The sequence below is a fragment of the Rhynchophorus ferrugineus genome, unplaced genomic scaffold (assembly GCF_030347505.1).
Source record: "Rhynchophorus ferrugineus isolate W39M unplaced genomic scaffold, kcgeb_rfMv2 rfM3, whole genome shotgun sequence".
Classification (NCBI taxonomy): Eukaryota; Metazoa; Arthropoda; class Insecta; order Coleoptera; family Curculionidae; genus Rhynchophorus; species Rhynchophorus ferrugineus.
Window position 1 is genome coordinate 66,571,860 of NW_027472582.1, and position 21,846 is coordinate 66,593,705.

A 21,846-nucleotide genomic window follows, 5' to 3' on the forward strand; every position below is an offset into this window, starting at 1 on the left:
ATAGTTCTATACTAACTCAAAATACGTTACTCCCTTGGGATTTTTTTGGTAAATTCGTTCTCTCGAAGAGCTTGCTTGATATTTTTACTATTTCGATAGAATTTCTTTTTAATATATATTTTAACAGAAAAGTGCTGGGTAATGATTAATAGCGAATGTCACTTAATGGGATTGTCCACATTAGTTTTGTCTTTACTGTCGAATGAGTTTAATACTCATTCGACATGAGTATTAATCGCATCTTTGGCATGAGTATTAAGCATAATATAATAATAATTGAGTATAATATTAAATGAGTATCATGTATTATGACCATTATAATATTTTAGGATATTATCGCTAGTGCATGTCTAAATATTTATCTACTATTTAAATTAAATGATCCATGTGGTAGATCATAGAAAATTCAAGACTTTGGTTTGTTACTCGATGGCTCGTGAGCCTATTTGGGCTAATATGTTTCAAATACGGAGATACACTAAACCATCAAACAACTAGTGTTCCAACGCCGACAAAATAAAATATGCTGAATAAATTGCCAATGCTTATCGCTACGTAATCAACGAGGAACTACACGACGAGCTCAAAATCAAATTAATTTACGAAATTATACTATTATTTCGAACTAAAATATGGAATAAGTTTACTAGATCACAGCAACTTGAAAGCAATACAGTTACTGGACAACAGAGAAATCAGAAGATTGAGGATAACTTGTATAGTGTATAGTTTAGATCACATTCGTCTTGCTTGTTTATTGATGTTGCAACAGATCAATAGTAACATATTAATTTTATAAATTAAGATTGTACTAAGCCTGTAATAAAAAATAAATTGGTATAAATAAACATTCAAACATTTCATTTTATTTTGATACAATAACTTAATTATTGATATTAGATTGTTAATGATACAATAACTTAGTCTCACATTTATGTACGATAATTAATTATAACTAATAATAAAACATATAAAAACTTTGATGAAATTTCATTGTTAATTATTCCAGGCGCATTCTTGGTGTAAATTATAGAAATATAATATATATATATATATATATATATATATATATATATATATATATATATATATATATATATATATATATATATATATATATATATATATATCTGATTTTAATATGATACGTGTTAAGTTGAGATTGGTTTATATTGCAGTGCCATTTTATTTAATTCCTCCTGCCTTATGTTTACGGTATGTACCACTAGTTGCAGGAACATGAGATAGCGTCGCTTGATTGGACAACTTTATCTGCTGAATAACAGCTGGTATGTCAGTTGTAACACTAGCAATGGAAGCCAGGAATTAAATTTAATTCCGCAAGGAGCTATAGAAATTTCAGGTTAAAAAAAAGTATATCAGAAATTACACAAATATCAACTACGAAGCCAAGGGAATAAAAATAGAAGTTTTATTTTTTAAAATAACCGCATTTTCACATCTACAATTTTTATTTTTTTATCAATTAAGTTTAGGCAATTATTAAGTGATAGGATGACTGGATAATTCTATGTGATTATACATAATATCATATACATATTATGATAATACATGATATCAAAATGACTTGAAAAGGAAACACTGCAACGAAGAAACAAGAAGGTAAGGTAAATATGTTCTCTAATGAAAGTAAAATATATTATTTTTATATACAATTGTTAATTAAGTGAATTAGGCATCCAGGGGATACAACTACATTAAAAAACACTCGTAGAACTCTATCTCATTAGAGATTTGGAAAAGAGTTCAATATAAATGTACTAAAACTAAGCCCTAAGTCCTTAATGTATGATTTAGATTTACTACAACGTTAAAATAAATTATATTTGATAACATTATTTTTAATAATTTAATAAATAGTTTATTTATTTTCTTTACATATTATGAAATGAACTAGTATTCGAAGTTGATGCTGTAACATTGCGACGTTTTGACGTCATAATTTTAGATGACGTGCGTTAGCTGTTTTATTGAAGGTACTATATACGGGAAATACTGAAATTTTTCATCATTATTTCTTTCGAAGAGGTACCAGTTAAACTTAGGCAATTATTGTGTGATATGATGACTGGATAATTGTTTAAGTCGAACACGTCATATCGGAATAAAATACCCATTAAACTAAAGGTTGATTTAAACCATATTTGTATAAGTAATAGTTTCGGATCGGGCGGTGGGACATGTAAATGGCGCTGTCACTAATAAATATGTAGAACACATAGGACCTAACACAAAACCAACCGGAAATGTTTGACGTATTTAGTAAATATGGTTATTCATCTCGTGTATAGTTGTTTTTACTGCTTATCGTCGACGAGCCGAGACCCTGTTGGTTCGTCGGCTTTATTTCGGGCTAAATTTAGAGGCCTTTCTGGAATTTAATCTCTCTTTCTGATACTCCGTTATAGTGCCTTCGGAGAGCGACATGTTCGAAATAGAAAATGTTCGTTCCTCGTTAATTTTAGATAATATCGATATTTATTTATATACATTGCATATAATCAATATATTTAAATAATTCAAATAATCGTGTGGTAGAACAAGAACAAGAACAATTGACCTTGTGACATATAAATCCGGTTATATGCAATGTAAAATCTCGAAATACAATTCACAATTCCAGAAATTATTGGTAATGACTGTATTCATTACTGAAAAGTCCCGGGCCTAACACACATATAGCACTAGTTATTGTATTCGTCGATTTTTCAGTTAGTACTAACCTTCAAAAAATAGATAATAAAATTTCATGATCTTGTAATCATAACTTTGTTAATTATTGTGCTCAGAGTACTTTTGTTATTTTCAAAATAATGGATCAAAAACAACAATTTTGTGTTTTAATTTACATTGTTTCTTGATGAGTGATCAGAAACTACAGTAAAACGTTGGTTTGTTGACTTTAAACGTAGTCGTAGAGACAATGATAATGCAGAATGTGGGAAATGAGGTGGTAACTCTAGAAAACATAAAAAAATCGACAAAATCGTTTTGAATGATCGAAAAGTGAAGTTGCGTGAATTAGCTCACATCGCAAAGATATTAAAAGAACGTGTTGGTTTTATATTGCATGAACGTTTGATTATGAGAAAGTTCTGTTCTGTTCTGTGAAAGTGACTGCCGCCTTTGCTCACTGTTGACCAAAAACAAGAACGTGTTGATGATTCTGAGTAGTGTTTGGCCATGTTTAAACGCAACAAATCGGATTTTTTGCGTCAATATGTGACAATGGATGAAACAGGGGTCATCACTTCACTCTGGAGCTGGTGGCAGGCCTTTCTTGAGGTAAAAGACAAATCGTTCTAAAAAAGTGGTATTGCTTAATATCAACTTCCTTCACTGCGTAACAGTAAAACTAACTGGACACCATTTAGAGAAAAACTAGATAGAATAATAAAACCGACAACAAAAAATATCATGCAGGAAGCAACATGGTATGCGACTCCTAGTGCAATATCCAGAAGGGAGAAAGGAAAGGAAATTTCAGAAAAAGGAAAACTACGAAAAAAATCGACAACTATATAACTATATATAGAATTGATAACTCGCCCTTTAAAAATAATGACAAGAATTTGATTAAGAATAACAAAGGAAAAGTGTCTCAAGTTACTTAAAAATGTATTTAAATCTTTCCCATCTTAGATATCTACAGATGCAGAAAATAAAATTACCGTCTTTCCAAATACTGCATTTCAAAGAGTAATGAGATGAACTAGAGCTAAAAAGATTGTGAAGATGATCCAATAACTGGAAAAATTTTACTATCAAACAATCGAAAAAGGATATAAAATAATAATAGTTATATTATAATACTACAATTGATATTTAATACATAATTATATATAATTAATAATGCTAGAATTTGGAAAGTGGTGGGAATACAAAAAAAAACACAGGGTAGATCACTTAGTCTTTCCTACTTGAGAGGCTTCACACAATTATTGAAAATAGAAATATTATTCTAGAACATCAATTTGGTTTTTGTAATAACTATGGAACTATAGAACAAATACATACATCCATATAACCAAATAAAAAAAGGCCTAAATGATAAAATATTTTCATTCATGCTCTACTGCATTCCTAGATATATTCCAGGCTTTTGATAACATGTGACACACGAGACAGGTTGCAGGTTGAACTAAAAAAACCTCTCCCTTACCGATACATTCAGTTCTTGACATTTCATATCATATAATTTGAATTTAATAATAAATAATTTGATCAAATTTTTATGTCCAATATTTGAAGATATCTCAAAATAAGTGGTTCCAAAAGATTAGAGCATCTTGTTACTCAAAAATACAAAAATGTCAATGGCCAAATCAACATTATAATTGAAGAAGAATATGAAGGCAAAACAAGACCAAAAAAAACATACACTTATTCGGATGATAATACTGCTTGAAGGTATCTAGCAAACTGCAGTCCTTGATAGCATGAAGTTTGATATACTATAATTTTAAAAAATAGCATAATAATGATTGACGCTCAATTGAACTTATTTTACGAAGTTACAATCAACAATAACGACTTGATTACATTTACCATCATTGGTAACCATAGTTAAAATAATCCTCAAATATAAAGGACAACACTCATACATCTTTTTATAATATGTGTTCTATAAATAAATATGAAATCGACTAAGATAAAAAAAACTGCAAACATCCCCAAAAAAATATGTTGAAAGATGATTCTGAATCACCCGTGTTAGAAACAATCCAATTCCAACCACCGCAACCACCGTTCATATAACAAAACAAAATAATCTTTCAGGAGTTTTTATTGTTTTTTTTTTAATAAATATGTTATTATTAATTAAATTTTTATAATATTTAAAACACCTTTTATAATATAACTGGGTATTATTATATTATTTACTAAAAAAGGTCTAAAGTTTCATCTTACAATCGTCTGACAGCTTATTATATTATCCCATAAATATCCATACTTTGATTTATTTCACGCTATAAAAACGATATGCTTATCATGTTTATGATCACATGCTTAGAATGAATGTTAAATATGGTGGTTTAGTACTTCTAGGTAATAATGTTTATTGTAAAATACCTCCTTCCTTACATAACTCAGATCGAATAACCCTACACCGATACGTTTAGCTTTTAATAATAAGCTAATAGCTTTTTTTTCGATAGGATTGAATATTTTCGTCGACTTTACGTGAAATGTATCTTTTTCGACTCATTGAAATGCTTATTTGGTTTAAAAGATTTACGCGATTAAGAAATAAAAAGAACTAATGTAAAATTTGTACAAATTATACAATTTATTGGTGCTGTTCTAACGAATAATTCGAATATTTTATGAAGATAAGATCTTAAAATTAAATTGCTGTAAATTTCTGCCGTTATTTTTCGGTTATATTTTGCATATTGATAGATTCTTATAATGCTTCTTACATGCATGTTAATATTTCAGTAACAAAATAGTGTTTGCACTGAGGTCGAAATTGTATCACAATTTATATTAAAAATTTTATAAATAAAATTCATGTTTCACTCATAATAAACCAAAAAATAACTTAAAAATGATATGTCAATATTACTAAAGCTTGTTTTGAGAATATTTTCAATATAAGATCAGAAATATATTTGATATATAACATTAATTAGAGTAACAAACGTCTGTATATTAAAATATCAAATTATCTCAAGAAATAATACTCACTAAACTTTTTTAAATGACATTTAATTTAAGCTAACTTCCGCTAGGTTTTAATAACCAACAAGTTATTAATAAGTTTAAATTACTACATCACTGAACATTATAACAAAAGCATCATGAGTAAGATTATTTTCAGAACTGCAACAACTTCAGAGCATCAAATATAAGTTAATATGTTTTTTATTTACTTTTATGTTAATATTGCAAACATGGTACATACACGGCAAATATATTATTTAAAACATAAAGGCACTTTATTATTTACAATATAAAAATTATATTAAAATAATATATTTATAATCATTAAATAAAGCATTGACTTAGGTCTATAAAGTAAATAACTAAAATAATTGCTGAAATGTTCAAATAATAATTTGTTATATAGTTACATATTCCATTGCATTAATTGTAAAACATCTACCTTAGTATTTATCCGTAGTTTAAAACTTTTGCCAAATTACTAATAACGGGTAATTTCTTCTATTGGTCCCATGTGTTCCATCTAGGCAAATTATGTAGTTAGTATCTACATATTTTAATAATTTCATTTATGTATTAATATAATTTTTACCTTTTATACTTACTTTTTCCCTAAAATATATATTGAAAAACAATAAATTTAATAAAAAACACACGCTTATTTGATAAAAGAATAATATCAATACCTACAATTTTAAATAAAATAGCATCGTTCTTTATTTAGTTATTCTACTAATCAATCTATAGAGTAGCTGTAATATTTTTGCCTGTCTGTATTTTTTTTTCAAACTATCTTTACTAAAAATTAAATAAAATCATTTAATAATATCTCACTTGTATGATACTCTACCGACATTTTGCGGTACAGCGCTGCCAAATTTACATCAAAACGTAAAATAACACGTCCGTAGTCGATTTATGTACAACTCAAATGCCAAATAATCTACTGTATTAAAATTACAGCTGGCAGCAGGTCGGCCAGACGGCTATTCTTGGTTGCTTGATTTGGACGTATTTAGTTTTATTGGAATTTACTTATTTGTAGGGCATATTACACAAAAACGTTAGGCCTAAATTTTCTTCCTCCGTATAATCTTTAATCGTGTCAAATTGCAAGCCTCTCAGTGCAAAAAAGGAAGACATGTTCGCTAAGACGATTAACATATAGAAGATAATAAGGACGTAGAACGAAGAGAAAAAGAATACGGGATTATTAATGAAAATCAGATGATTAAGCATTGTTAAAGTAGGTCACCTTTTTGGTAGATTTATTTAAAAAAATACACTATCAAAAGATTACTAGCAATGTCCTGCTGAATACCTTTTGATCAGTGAAATCTCTTCAGTCAGCGTAAATATGAAATATAAATGTAAACAAACGTTAAACACCCCAACCTAACTACTAAATTCAATGGTCTTGATATTTCTCTGCATAAAATAGTAGTGCTCTATTTAACACCATTGAGTATACAGATGTTAATTATGTAAGTTCCAAATTCAATTTTCGGCATCCATTTCTTTTGTTGTTTGGGTTTAAAAAATCTGCTGCCGCGGCTCATCAAACATCTTTAGAAACTTACGGTGATGCTGCTCCCTCATATCCTATTTGTCGGTTTTGGTTTCAATAATTTAAAAATTGTTATTTTGCTGTCAAAGATTGAAGACTTATTGACTCACCACTTAGACTTATTAGACGAAAACCCACCTCAAATTATCAAAGAATTTCCAGATAGCTTAGCTTAGCCGTGGCGGTGGGGTGGACAGTCCAGGACATTGATACCGAAGTGGAATATTCATGGCATTAAAATCTTATTATGCGTATGGTGAGATCAGCAAAATTTTAGACGTAAACTTAATTAGCACTTGATGAATGTACTGGTGTACTCCATCCACATTATTTTAAAACTCGACACAGTTTTTACACATATCAGATTCTTAGATCTTTGTGGATATTTTCATTTCTAATATATCATGAGGTGCCAACAACTCCGCGAAGAACTTTGTTTTTATCCGATTTCGAAAAAGGAGGAGGTTCTGTGTTGGGCTGTATATATTTTTTTAATGTATGTTCGCCGATTTCTCCATCAATTGTTGGCCGATTTTCGAAATTCTTTTTTTATCCGAAAGAGTGCACTTCCGAAGTGGTTCCATTGGAGCCAAATCAGGAACTGTTGAGGGGTAGGGGGGAGCCGAGGGAACGCTCAAATTTCAAAGGTACGTACAAAGTTTTCACATATTTTTTATCTAAAATAATCAGATATTTGGGTATGATGCTATTGCTGATGCTGAGATCAAGTCGTTCAGTGCAAAAGCCATTTGCACTGGAGGCCTGAAGCGCTCCTTATTTTCAAGCATTGTTTTGTTACCCTTTAAAGTAGTCAGTTGGTAGTAGTTAAAATAATATTGTAAATAGATAAATAGGTTTTGGTAGGTATTAAGCTAAACTGTATGTATATAGTAGATAAGATAGTAGAATAAGTTGGAATCATGTGGATATGGGATTTTTTTTTATATAATATAAGTTTTTATATAATATATAATTATATTTAAATTATATTTTATACCCATAATAACACATCATTGTTTCACACTGGATTCAAGGTTTGTTTGCATAATAATAGTTTATTGGGAATGTCAATTCAGATTGTCGTCCTTAGAAATGCCATCTTTTTACATTATTCACTGGTTATCACCGGTAGGTAATCAATTTTTTTGTATGTGATGTCCACATCTGTGGACTTCCACACTCAATTTTATTTGCCATTTATTGGAGTCCACTAATTAATGTTACTGGCAACAAGTGAGACAAGTGAAGGTAGTCCTTCACAGTTAGGGATATCACTAGTATATGGTAAATACAGGATTGTGTCAAAGACACTACCTTTTGGTACACCCACAAAGGTGAATTTCTAATTAGATGTTACCGTATCTTGTCCTGAAAATACGATTAGAAATAGAGGGTTTGAGGAACTGCCTCATTTGTCTATGCAGTTTGCTTGCCAACTTGTATTCGATGGCCATTTTTTTTCTTTTCCATCTTTATCAGAAGCATAGGAAAAGGATGTTGATAAAATATTTTCATTATATACTGTGTCAAATTTTCTCAACAGAACATCTAATAATGAACACCAATAAGTAACATTTTTTTAAATTACGCGAAATTGAATACCACTCAGTATATTAACAATAAAATACCAACATCGACCCTATAAAAATAAAATGTTTTTCACAAAAATTAAATTCCACGTTCGATATAAACCATTTTATTTACACATGTTATTCGAAATTTAATGGAATATCTACGTTCAAACAAACAACAAACTTATTGAACAGAGGTTAAACCACCAAATTTTTGATATTGTTTCCTGGAAATTCCACCAGCTCGATATTTTACTCTCTGATAAGTTCGTAGTATTCGTTCTTCAGAACAGTGACTAGTTTTCAGTGAATCACTGGCTGATATTCGAAAGTATAATTCTCAAAATATTAAGCTTAATCATAATTTTTCTTGCGTTTTAAAATTACTTTGGTCTTAATTAATTCTTACGAAATTAACTATTTCACGTTTCACGTAGGTCGGGTAAATGAGTCACTTATTTCTCATCTCGATTTGTATAAAATAAGATAAAAAATATAATGAATCACACAAAATGTACTAAATTCTGGCTTTGATCCTTGAACTTCCGCTTGTTATTTAAAGTGTGCCGGTCATGCAATAAAATATATCAATATTTGCAACTAGTCAACTTAAACTACATAACACAGATGAACAGAAAGCATCATCACTCTGATGGACATGTTTTGAGCAAATCCATCACATCTGCAGTTGTATAGCGGAGAAAACTATTGTTGTAAATAGTTTTTTTTAATACGTACTGTATGTAAGAACAGCTTTCTGTTAAGCATATCAGCTGTAATATAAAATTACCGGAAATATCGAAAGTAATTAATTTTTTTTTGTTGGTGATGTTTTGTGATTAGCAACAATTTGGGTGAAGGTCGTTTAGCCTGTTAACATTGTATCAGTTTTTCTATCAACGAATATTTCTGTATCATATATCTGCATTAAAACAAAATAGTTTTTGAATAAGTTTTTCAAAGAAATAAATTATCCGGTGTGGTTCTTAATTATAAAGTATTTCATCATTTATTATTTTTCAAAGTAAAACTTTGGTAAATACCAGGTTGTTCAATAATTTAAAGGAACACTGTTTATTCACCAGCACACAGCTAAAAAGTCGATGCTCTTATTAATGTAACCTCCGAATTTTAATTAGTATATTTATGAAGAATTGTCACTAATTAAAATATAATTAAATTTACCCTAATCGCAAAAATTTTATAAAATAGGGGAAGAGCTCACCTTTCTACTTATTACGTATTCATTGTTGCAACAAATATTTATACAAGGGCAAAAAGTCTCGTGTCATCTGTTATGATATATTGTTTATTCTTGCAACAATTTCTGCTCATATAAATGATTTCACAATTTTAGATCAGTGCATATGTTTGTCTTATTTTTATTAAATTCGAAAAATAATAAGATATATATCATTTCGTCAGCTTGTTTCTTAAAATTGTTGATAAATACATAATTTGAATTAGCGCATATTGTGCAAAATTATTTTGTTGTTTTGAAATTTGTTGGATGTTATTATTAGAAAACAATGATCATTAAAAAGGAAATGGTCTAAATAACAATCAATTTTTTACTATAAAACAACATAAGAGTCCCTATTATTATTTAAATTTGACTCCCGGGTCTTTGCTATCACGCAATTTTGTAAAGAATATTAAAAACTCACTTTTCATAATAGTAAATTCTTTTTACTGCAGTATTTCCTACAAGGATTCACCATACCAGTATTTGAGTTGGTAAGATCAAGTGTGTTCTGGGATGGTCTCTAATTTAGCTACAGTAAACTTAATGCTGAACACAGTGGTTCGGAGCCTATGGTAAGTAGTTGGTCTTTAATACTTTAAAATATGAGAAAAATATTAATAATATTAACATAACGAAGATGTTTTCTTGTCAGTACTTACAAGAAGCAAATAATTTTTGATTTTGTTAATGCAAATTTAAAAATAAGACGTATAATAAGTATGTAATTTTAAAAGAGAGTAACTTGTCTAGTAAGCAATAAATATTTGTTGTTAATTCCTTAAATATACCCTACTCTTATCAATTAATGGTTATAATTTGGTCAATTTTAATTAAACATCAATGTAAACATCTGATAGTTTATACTAGGAAAACAAATTCTTTCTCTTACGCTACAAATAAATAAGAAAATTCGCTTTTTTAATTTAATCTGGTTTCTAAAGATTATACTAATTATTAATTATTTAATCATCTTTAATCGTTTCAAGTAGAGGCATCGTTGGTGTTTCATATACAGTTCTAAATTCATTAAAATAGTATTATGTCTTAAATTTTTTCTTTCTCCATGCATTCACATTATTTCAATTTTGATAAAAAAAAGAGAATAAAATAAAAGACACGTTGCTGCTTGCTAACTGGTAATTAAATACAGTTAATTGTATAGACATCTCCGGAAAGTGTATGCATTTTGGGTTTGTGACATTACTTCTCTTTTAAATGAATCAATGAATTTGAATTAAAGTTTAACTTAAGCTTAATTAAGTTTAATTTAAGCTTTATTTTACTGTTCTTTGAGAAATTAATTACCCAATAATTATTAAATGTTTTTGTTATTGTTATGTATGTAATGTTGTTATTAATATATAAGTATATATAAATTGATGGTGATATTTAAATATATTTTCTGGAATGTAGTTATCGAAGTGAAGTACTTTTAATGTGTTGGGAATTATATCGGATGATAATGTATATCATAGAAAATGTTTTCTCTATAAATAACTAAAAGATGAGCTATTTATATGACATATTGTACATTTTTATACTTATATTTATGATAAGTTGAGTAAAATTAATGAAAATTATATAAAATGAATATTTTTATATCACAAAATAATGTACCTCATGACCTTGGCCATCAAAACAACAGGAAAAAATAAAAATCGACTACGCATTTCCAGGTAGAAACGCTAGTTTTCATTTATAAACCATATACTACCATATATACGATATATTATAAGTTGATAATAGATAAGTAATATTAAGTAGAATTTTCTGTCTTTTCTATACTCTCTAGTTTAACGGAATGAGAAATGATAGGTTTCAGTTACAAATTCAAATAACTGATAAAGCTTGTTGTAAATTTTCAATTACTTTTTCTTTTTTAATCTTCACCGTTTCTTATATTATTTTATTTCGTATATTTACCAGTAAGAAACAATTCAAGCTTTAAATATATTCAACATTATATATAAAAGCTTAATATTAACCTAAAAATTAATAACTAATTTAATTAAATAATTCTTTAGTTATTATATATATCTTAAATATTTTTCTTCATTTTTAATCTTCAATGTTTGTTGAGATATATTATGTTTATTTACAGGTAATAAACAATTAAATATTTAAAAGAGAAACATTACATTTTTAAGTAATACTATATGCTAACATATAGTTATTTTAATAAAATATTTTGCAGAAATTTAAAATCCTACTGAAATACTATACTATCCGTATAAGGTTGGGATAGAAATATTTATGAATATGTTAAAATGTTGATGTTTGTGGCATATTGAGTAAAATCTGATGAAAATGGTGTGTTTTATGGTAAAACATTTTACTGAAAGCAAAATATAAATAGGTGATAAAGTTGCTATTAAGTATTTAACATAGAGAGACTTGTTGATAGTTAGAAGACTAGACTATAGAGTGTATTTCTAATTAAGTTTAATACTAACTCAAAAACTAACAAGCAACTTTTTTAAATAATTCTATTGATTTTTACACATATTTTAAAAGCTTTAAAAAATTTAATTTTGAAAAGAGACGCTACATGGTACAAGGAATAATATGGAGTAGTGAGTTTTTAAAATACAGCAGCTTTAGTAAATAACGCTATTGAAGATTATTCTGTAAAATGTTGATGCTTGTGTTATATTGACTAAAATGACGTGTTTTATGATAAAACAATTTCCCGAATGACTTTTGCCATTCAAAATATAAATAAGCGATAAAGTTGGTAATAGGTAATTAATATTGATAGAAACTTGTTAATGGTGATATTATTAAACTATATTTTTTTCAGTATTTCTAAGTCAGATTAATATTATCCGAATACCTAATAAGATATTTAAATAAGTCGTTTAAATTTTATAGGAATTTTTTTGTTTATTTGCCAATAATAAACAACAATATTTATAAATGAAACGACATACTTATTAAGCAATAATATATGTTGGGTTTTTTTTAGAATAGTGTCCCTATAAGGTTGCGATAGGTACATATACCAGCACGTTAAAATATTGATGTTTGTGGCATATTTAGTAAAATGACGTGTTTTACATTTGTGGTAAAACATTTGCCGCATGGTCTCAGCAATCAAAACAATCGTGGAAAAAATCCGTGGACGTCGATCGGCAGTCGCCGAAACATTCGAACAACATGCATCTCTCGGAGCTTTTCGCCGTTACCGTTCACACGATCCAAACAACAAACTCAACATATACATACACACCCCGTATCGAAATCGTACATACCTTGGCCGCCGTCAGTCCCCGCCTCCATCGGACAATACGTGAAAACAAACAAACAATATTAACCAAACACAAAACGGATAAACAAAAATGCGACGGAAGTTCCCAAATAGTCACGGCATTATTTCCGAATAAGTAATCCCGCGTGCCTCTAGCTTTCAACTAGTGCAATAGACACCGCAAGAAACCTTAAAACTTGTACACCAATAGAAAACACAGTTCCACGGTCGCCTCTTCGAAATTTGGTCCTTCGAGCTTTCGGGCTTAAAGGTCAGAATGGCTTAATTGGTCCCTCTCTGTTAGACGGTTTCGAAACGCATAGTTTACTAGCGTACTAGAGGAACGATGCGCGTTCATTCATAAGATTCCATCGACATGTTTTTGTGCTATTAAAATATTTTAGTTTCAAAATAAACACGTTGTGCCGTAGCAGATAAGCTCTGATATACATATATATAAGTATTATATATATTTTTATTGGGAAGGTGGAACGAATGGTGGTGGTGATGGTGGGAGGTAGTTTACCCATTTAGCTGAGCTTCCATGGCAAATATATATATGATTCATCCGTTTTTTTTTCGGAACGAAGATTACTACTAGATTACTAGATGTGTTTCCGAAAATTCCACGACACGCGTACTAGATCGCTCGCGGCATCGGTACAATTGAGTATTACGCATTTTCATTTAAATTAAGATCCGGCAGCTTTAACAACATCGATTTTTATAAAACGTTGGCACGGCGCTGCCCGTTCCTTTCTCACGATTACCAAGAATGACTTATCGTTAACAACGCATAAATATATGCGTTTTAAATTTAATAAGCGATTCTGTTTTGCTATTGGAACGTAAAAGCCTGAACGCCATTCGTCATAAACAATGAAAGCAGCACGCTAGATTTGATGATAGGCTAAATGTAATAAAAAATCACAAAAATATTTATTTGTTCTAATAATATACTATACACTGTTTATTAAAAATACATTTAATTCAAAATTAAAAGTGGGATCACTAAGATTTATCCAGAAATAATAACACAGAATTCGCAATGTTAAATCAAACACCACTCAGAAGGGCTACGAAATATTCACGTCAATTGCCTTTTCCTAACCATCAAATTTGCATTGAATTGTTTAACGCGTTTCGGCTTTATTTGGATTATTTACCTTATATAACTCAGTTAAAAAATTGGTTTTGTGCAATCAACGGAAATAAAAGATAAATAAAAAAATTGAATTGGAGCTTATCAAGCCAAAGAACCTAAATTTACCCACAATCGTTTCGTCGATAATGACTGTATTGTGACCGTAACTGAAGTAATAATTTTAAAATAATACTAGAACTTTTGCAGAATTGAAGTGAGTAAATATTCCAGACATATTAACTATGACATGTGGTAAAATATTGAAGAATTTTAAGCAAAAATACTATCAGTTTAATACTTGACAAAAAATTAATAAATACCAGGGCTACCAAAATATTCATTTTACATAGTTGATAATAACAACATTACAAAGAAAGGTTTAAATTATATACATCTCATGGTGGAAATTTGATTTTCTAAACGTTTAGCAGTTCTTGTAATTTTTGGGTAAAAGAGTACACAAATTGTTTAATAGTAGTCTTACAAGCTTATTGTAGGCATCTACAACAACATTACTTTATTAAATATTTCAGAAAATCTGCGTTTAGACATGCATTAACATATTTCTCCTGTGAATTCTTGAACTCCATAGCGTCTTTTACTTTATTGGACTTCAGTGGCAACATTTGAGTTCATACTTTGTCTGTATGTAAGTATTGTTCTAAATATTTGAAACTTCTGTTTACCATAACATACATACGAGACTATAAAAACTTGGATAAAATCATATGACTATTTCTAATATTTTTCATTTATCCTTAACATGGGGAAGTATAGCCCATCGAAACATTTCATGTACACGAAACCAGATATTTGGTATTGGCCTTTCGCAATATAACGATAATAGGATTTGATTGACACTTGTTGAAGGTTTGGATTTGTAAACTGAAAAGAAAACAAAAAATAAGTAATAAACAATACAAAGGAGACCAAATGTTATCAACAGTGTTATTTACCTCGATATAATGTTAATTACTTAAAGGTTCTTAAAATAGTATATACTTAACTCTGAAACTTAACTATGGAACTACCTCCCACCATCACCACCACCATTCGTTCCACCTTTCCAATAAAGAATATATATATAATACTTATATATGTATAAAAAAGATCTTATTGCTATGAATAAACTACCGATGGTTAAACTATACTGACCGGTTCGAAAATACATAAGTTATTACTGATCTACAATTAAATTAGGACTCCTCATACTATCATTTTGTCTAATTATAACAAAAAAGTTATTAAATATAACACTTGTACACTTACAACATTTTCAGTGCGACCAAAACAACTACGTCACGTGCAGATTCAAACCGTTTTAGCGCGCATTTATACTTTCACTATTTCAAATGTCAATGTTTCATTCACATCCACTTTTTTGCAGAAATAACTTTTATTCCGGGTAAAGTTCTCAAATCATTCAAAATCAATAATTGCCGGCTTGATGGCGCAGTGGTAAAGGCGATGGGACAGTTGACTCCTACTGTTGCGACAGCCGCGGGTTCGAATCCTGTCGGGGCATGGTCATAAATTTATCTTTGTGATTGTTTAAAATTTGTGACTGCTCTAGGCAAGAGTGTAAAATCCGACAAGGAAAATGATCCCAGTCACGCCAGTAACCAGGCTGGGTAAGATCTTCTTTCCGCCTTCTGGGATGACTTCTAAATAAATAAATTACTTTCCTTGTAAATTTTATGGAATTTGTTATTTATAACACAGGTTAGTTTAAAAAAGAGAAATCATAATAAAAATTACCATACATAAATTTTTTGTTAATTTTATTTAATTAATTTCATTTATTATTGCAAATTTAACTTCATGGCAAAAATATGTCTGAATGTCGTTGATACAGTGTTGAATCTTCTGTTTTAATACCTCAGTAATTGTAGGCGTGTTTTTATATCAATATAGTTAATTGTGGCAAGGCTTTAGTTCATATCTTACGTAAATTTTGAAATATCTTTATTTAAAAATATACATAAAGTGAACCTAAAAAATAGAATAATTAATTATTTATAAATATAACATAAGCACAAAGGCACATTTAACAGGTCCCCGGCCAAAAAATGCAGACGCCATAACCTTGTCAACCGACTGTTGCGTTTTCCCACGTTTTGGAGTGGGTTCATCGAGTGCAGTCCACTCGGATGACTCTCGATTGGACTTCGGAGTGAAATGATGTAGCCATATTTCATCCATTGTCACATATCGACGCAAAAACTAGGGTTGATCATCTTCAAACACTGCTCCGAATCATCAACTCGTCATTGTTTTTGATCAAAAGTGAGCTCGCGCGGTACCCACTTTACGCAGAGCTTTTTCATACCCAAATATTCGTGAATGATATAATGTACACATTCAGTTAACATCTTTAGTGTCTACTGTCTTATTCAATTTTAATTTACGGTCATTTAAAATTATTTTGGGGATTTTTTAATGTTTTCGTCGGCAACAACGTTTTTGGGCGTCCACTGCGTTCACCGTCTTCGGTGCTCATTTTACCACGTCTAAACGTTGCATACCACTCCTAGATGGTTGATTTTCCTGGGGCAGTTAACCCGGCATCAAGCCAAGTTTTTGCTTCAACTGTGTTATTTCCCTTCAAAATGCTATAATTCACCCTAATGATCCGACAGCTGTCATATTTATACACGCATCTTTTGAGGATTATGGCTAACTAAAAAACATATGGATTTTATCCTAATAGCGCCATGTATGTGTCAGGCCGGGGACATTTCAATTGACCTGTTAATTATGGTAACAATTAAACATTCAGAAGTAAGTTTTATTAGAATCACATATGATAAAAAGATATAAACTTAAGCCTAAATATAACAACGCATAAAACTTACTAATAAATAGTATAAATATAACAACAAACAAATAAAGTAATACAGACAAACGCACAAATAAAATTATAAATTGTTGATGTGTATCTGATTTATCTGTGGCCTCTAATCCCTTAATTTTTTTAATGCTACTGTCGGTTCACTTTCTTTTCTTAGAAATTAGAAAATTTCCAATAAGAGGCACCTAAAAGGCCGAACGAAAAGTGTAAAGTCATAATACTTAAAGTTACAATAAGTCACATGGTCAAACACAAAGCTTTGTATATAAATTGAATCCATATACAGTTAAAATTTTAGAATAGAGACTGATTTTAACATTTATTTTCTAGTTTGGAGAATATGCATATAATATTTTAGTAGTAAGTCGTAATGTGAAAGTGGAGAAGATATTTATTCGAATCAATCCAATCAGTATTAAACTTAATCTGTTTATGTCTTTTGCTCAAACTTGGGCGTTAGAAAACTTAGAAATATTTTTATTTGGAGCAAATAGTTTATTAAAAATGTTAATATACTGTTTTAAGAACGTGTTTTCTATATAACTATGTTCTATATGTAGTATTTTCATATTATGTGACATCTTGCTGAAGGTTAATCAATATTTTTGTTGCTTTTTGCATATTTTAGCCAAATAGAAATGTTGATAAAACCATAGAGTGTTTCTTCATATATTTCAATGATAAAAATGAACAAAGTACTCAAATGAAAAGGCTTCAAAGTCGTGAAAACATCTATTGTATGAATATCGTAAATAAGCAGTGATTTTGCAATATAACGACAGTCGATTATGTATTGTAAAATTAATAACAATCTACCTGAAAACATAAGTGGGATGTTTTACAAAATGTCTATTATTATCCAGACAATATCCTCCTGGATTTTTACACCGGATCAATGCTACATGCTTTGGTTTATTAAATTATTTATCCAATCTCAAAGACTTGTCGGTTTTCTTGCTTAGTGTTAAAATGCTGCAGGAAGGATAGACAATTGTGTAGTGGGAGATTATATAGAATTGAATGGACCAAAAAAAAATTATTTACAGCCTTATCAAAATATCCTTTATTAGTATTGTAACGTTTTTGGACATCTTATTGAAGTTTCTAAAATATTTTTCTTTAACTCTTTAAAACTCTTGGAACTATATAATTATATATTCAAGTAGATACTAATATCATACTACTTTGATATTTGGTCAGAATATGACTTAAAAGTTAGAAAAAAACTGTCTCGTACACCAACAAAATATATTCAAAGTTCATTAAATTTAACAATAAAAATTTTTAATAAACAGAAACATTTTACCTTAAATATGAGTAATAGTATTAAAATATTATTGTTATTATTAAAAAAAGTGTGACAAAAAAGATTTGTGGTGAACCACACCCACAACTATATGTTTATAATTAGAAAACTTTTTATTCCTTTTTTTTGAATAAGTATTATGCTGAAGGAGTGTTACTTAATTTAGTATTGGATTCATGAAATAAATTGTCTATTATTAACACAAATAATGCGTACTAACATTATAAATATACTTAAACTTTTTTCTTCATTGCTTTATTGCTACATTTTTAAATAGTCTCTATATTATTTTAAGCTAAAAGTATTTCTTGAAGTGAACTATACATATTTAAGAATATGATATTTTTATCAAATATATTGAAGCCAGAAACAGTCTGCCATTTTGGTAGGACAGTGTAGTTAGTCACGTGTTCAAACAGTTAGAGACCAGAGTATATAATCCATAAAAAAAAATAACAAATATTGTCTCTAGCTAGTAGACAGGCTGGGTAGGACCGGATGTCTTCCGTAATAGTCCTTTGGTTTGTTACCTCATCAGTCGGTAGACCTAATGATTTAAACTATGGTTAAAAAGTTTAATTTTTGGTTAAGTAAAGTAAAAGTTTGAATAAACTCGTGGTTAATTATTAATTATTATCTGGAAAGATTAATTTGATTAATTTGTATTGAGGAAATTTAAAATTGTTACTAATAGTATTTAGTTCACTTTCTTTTAAGCTAAATATGTTACACGAAATTATTATTTAAAAATTGACTCAACAACTACAAATTAGCATTAAAGAAAAGTCTATTTTGATTGTTTTACTGTATTATATTGTAATTTTTTAAATATTTCTATTGTATCGTATTGTATTGTAATTTTTAAAATACTTGGTACTTAAAACAAATGATGAAGATTGAGCGAAGATATTGATATTTATTGGTAATAGGTTTTATTCTTAGAAGGGCTGGGTAAAAACTTCAGGTACACGTTATGATATCATATCAATAGTTTTGCTTATTTTTTCCCATATTCCCCTAATATTCATATAAATATATTGAATAGTGGAAGTTAATAGTTCTTATATAGCGAACAGTTTTATTTTAACTCTAATTATATATTAAAATAATAAATTTCTTAATTATTAAAATTTTTGTAAATTCGTATTCATTTAATCGTCGTATATTTGTCGAAATTTTGTATGTATGAATATGGCTGAAAAATGAATGAGTAAAAATTAATTAATGCTTCATACAGACGAATGAAATATAACAAATATGAAATTATGTTGTACAAATTTTGTAGCAGACTATATCTAGTATGTAAAATAAAATATCATACTTTTAAAAATAACTAAAACAGATAGAAAAATAATGGAGCCTATGAAGTAATTGATTAGTCCGGAATTTAACTTTTACGTACTAGAAAATAATTAAATATTCTAAGGAAGGGACAAATTCAAAGTATCAGATACGTGAAATATAAATTACTTGATCCTATTTTTGCATAATGTCTATTTTCTAATTAATTTTGATAACCAGTTATGAATCAACAAATAAAATATAGTAAAACAAGTTTAAGCCGACGCCATTTTTACAACATGGCGTTTGAGGCTGTGATGCTCGATGGTAAAATCATCGTCAAGCAATCGTATTGGTAGAAACATTCGGATCTAAAAGGAAATAGCTGCCGATTAAATATATTTCGGCATAGAGTCATCTGGGACATCTGGCGGTAGGGACGTGTGATAACGGAGTTAATATGAAGGCATCTGCTTAACAAACAAAGTATTATCGATATAACGATATTTTCTGAAAAACATATCGATATTTTTGGGCAATATCTTTATAGGTCGATATATCGATATTTTTTTAGCCAATATTTATCAGAATAAATGAAATATAATTTTTAATAAACCAATAGAATTGGTACTTAATTTTAAATGTATGGCGATACTAATATCACTAATTTTCAAGAGATTTAGAAAAAAAATTTTTTTAGGCTAATATTTCACTATTCTTATTTTTTCCTAAAAATATCGATATATTTTTTTGTAAAATATCGATATTTTTTATACTTATTGCAAAAAAAATAGATATTTTTTCCTCCAATATATCGATATATCCATATTCTTTCAAAAATATTGAAAACGATATATCGAGCTAATATCATTAATTTGATGAATATTTTTTGGAAATAAACTTATAAATATGTAAGCCATAATTAAATGAATGAGTGGTATATAATGTTTATTGGACTATGTCCATTAGTGATTCATAGTTTTGATATTTTACTATTTCCTGTTAAAGGTTTACAAACATACATATCTAGTTAATAAAATTTATTTAATAAACAGGTTTATTAAAAAGTGTTTTTGGTAAATATTGTTATCAATATGGAGTTTTAATATTGTTTATATTTTGTTTTTTCGAATATATAATTTGTATTATAGGTTTTGTTTTAGAGCAATTCATTTGTCTACAAACAACATTTTTATTCAAATTCAATTGTTGTAAATTTGCTATATATATTCGAATTACTTTATAATTGTTTAATACTATCAACATTTCAACAGTTTTTTTCAACAGCAACGCAAAAAAATCTACTCTTTATATCTTATAGAGCGAATATATAAGATTGGGGATAAAGTAATATCGGTTTATTATAATAGAAGTCACATATATCTAGTAACATTTATTCAGTGAAAGCATATAATAACACATTTGAATTAAATAAAATGTTATAGAATGTCATATTCATCATATTTTGTTATTTTATTTCAGAAAGAGAAAAAATGTAGTATAGGTTCGTCCATAATTTTGTGGCATCGATGAATGCTTAAGGAAATTTGTTGTCAAAGAATCTCTGGGAATGTTGACGTTAAAGATGAATCTTTCCCAACTGTGTCAATCTTCGAAAAAATCGATAGAGTTCTTGTGATGTTCTTGAAAATATCAAAAATTATAAAGAATAGTAAATTGGTAAATAAATTCGTTTTAAAAAATATTAAATATATAATATAAATGTTATTACACACAAGAAAGTTTTTTTTTTGATACTGAATCAGGGTTTTGATATTTTAGTATTTCCTGTTGAGATTATCCTCTTATTAACATATTCGTAGTTTCAACATAATTAAAATGACCACTATTAACCTTGCTAAGATATTGTTATAACAAATAATCATAATATACATACTAAAATTTCGGAAATTTTTTATGATCTTGTTGATTATTTGGCGGAAAT

General features: G+C 28.6%; 2 protein-coding genes across 2 annotated transcripts in view; one reads left to right on the plus strand and one right to left on the minus strand.

The window, feature by feature from the left end:
• The window catches only part of LOC143193302 (protein lin-28 homolog), a 47,608-nt gene extending 34,126 nt beyond the window's left edge, over positions 1 to 13,482 (minus strand). The window contains exon 1 of the mRNA XM_076399440.1: positions 13,324 to 13,482. Coding sequence (XP_076255555.1) covers positions 13,324 to 13,351 — 28 coding nt within the window. The 5' untranslated portion in view covers positions 13,352 to 13,482. The remainder of the gene's footprint in view (positions 1 to 13,323) is intronic.
• Positions 10,548 to 21,846, plus strand: part of LOC143193300 (uncharacterized) — a 172,539-nt gene continuing 161,240 nt past the window's right edge. Inside the window, exon 1 of the mRNA XM_076399436.1 lies at positions 10,548 to 10,644. The gene's annotated coding sequence lies outside the window, so the exon portion shown is untranslated. The remainder of the gene's footprint in view (positions 10,645 to 21,846) is intronic.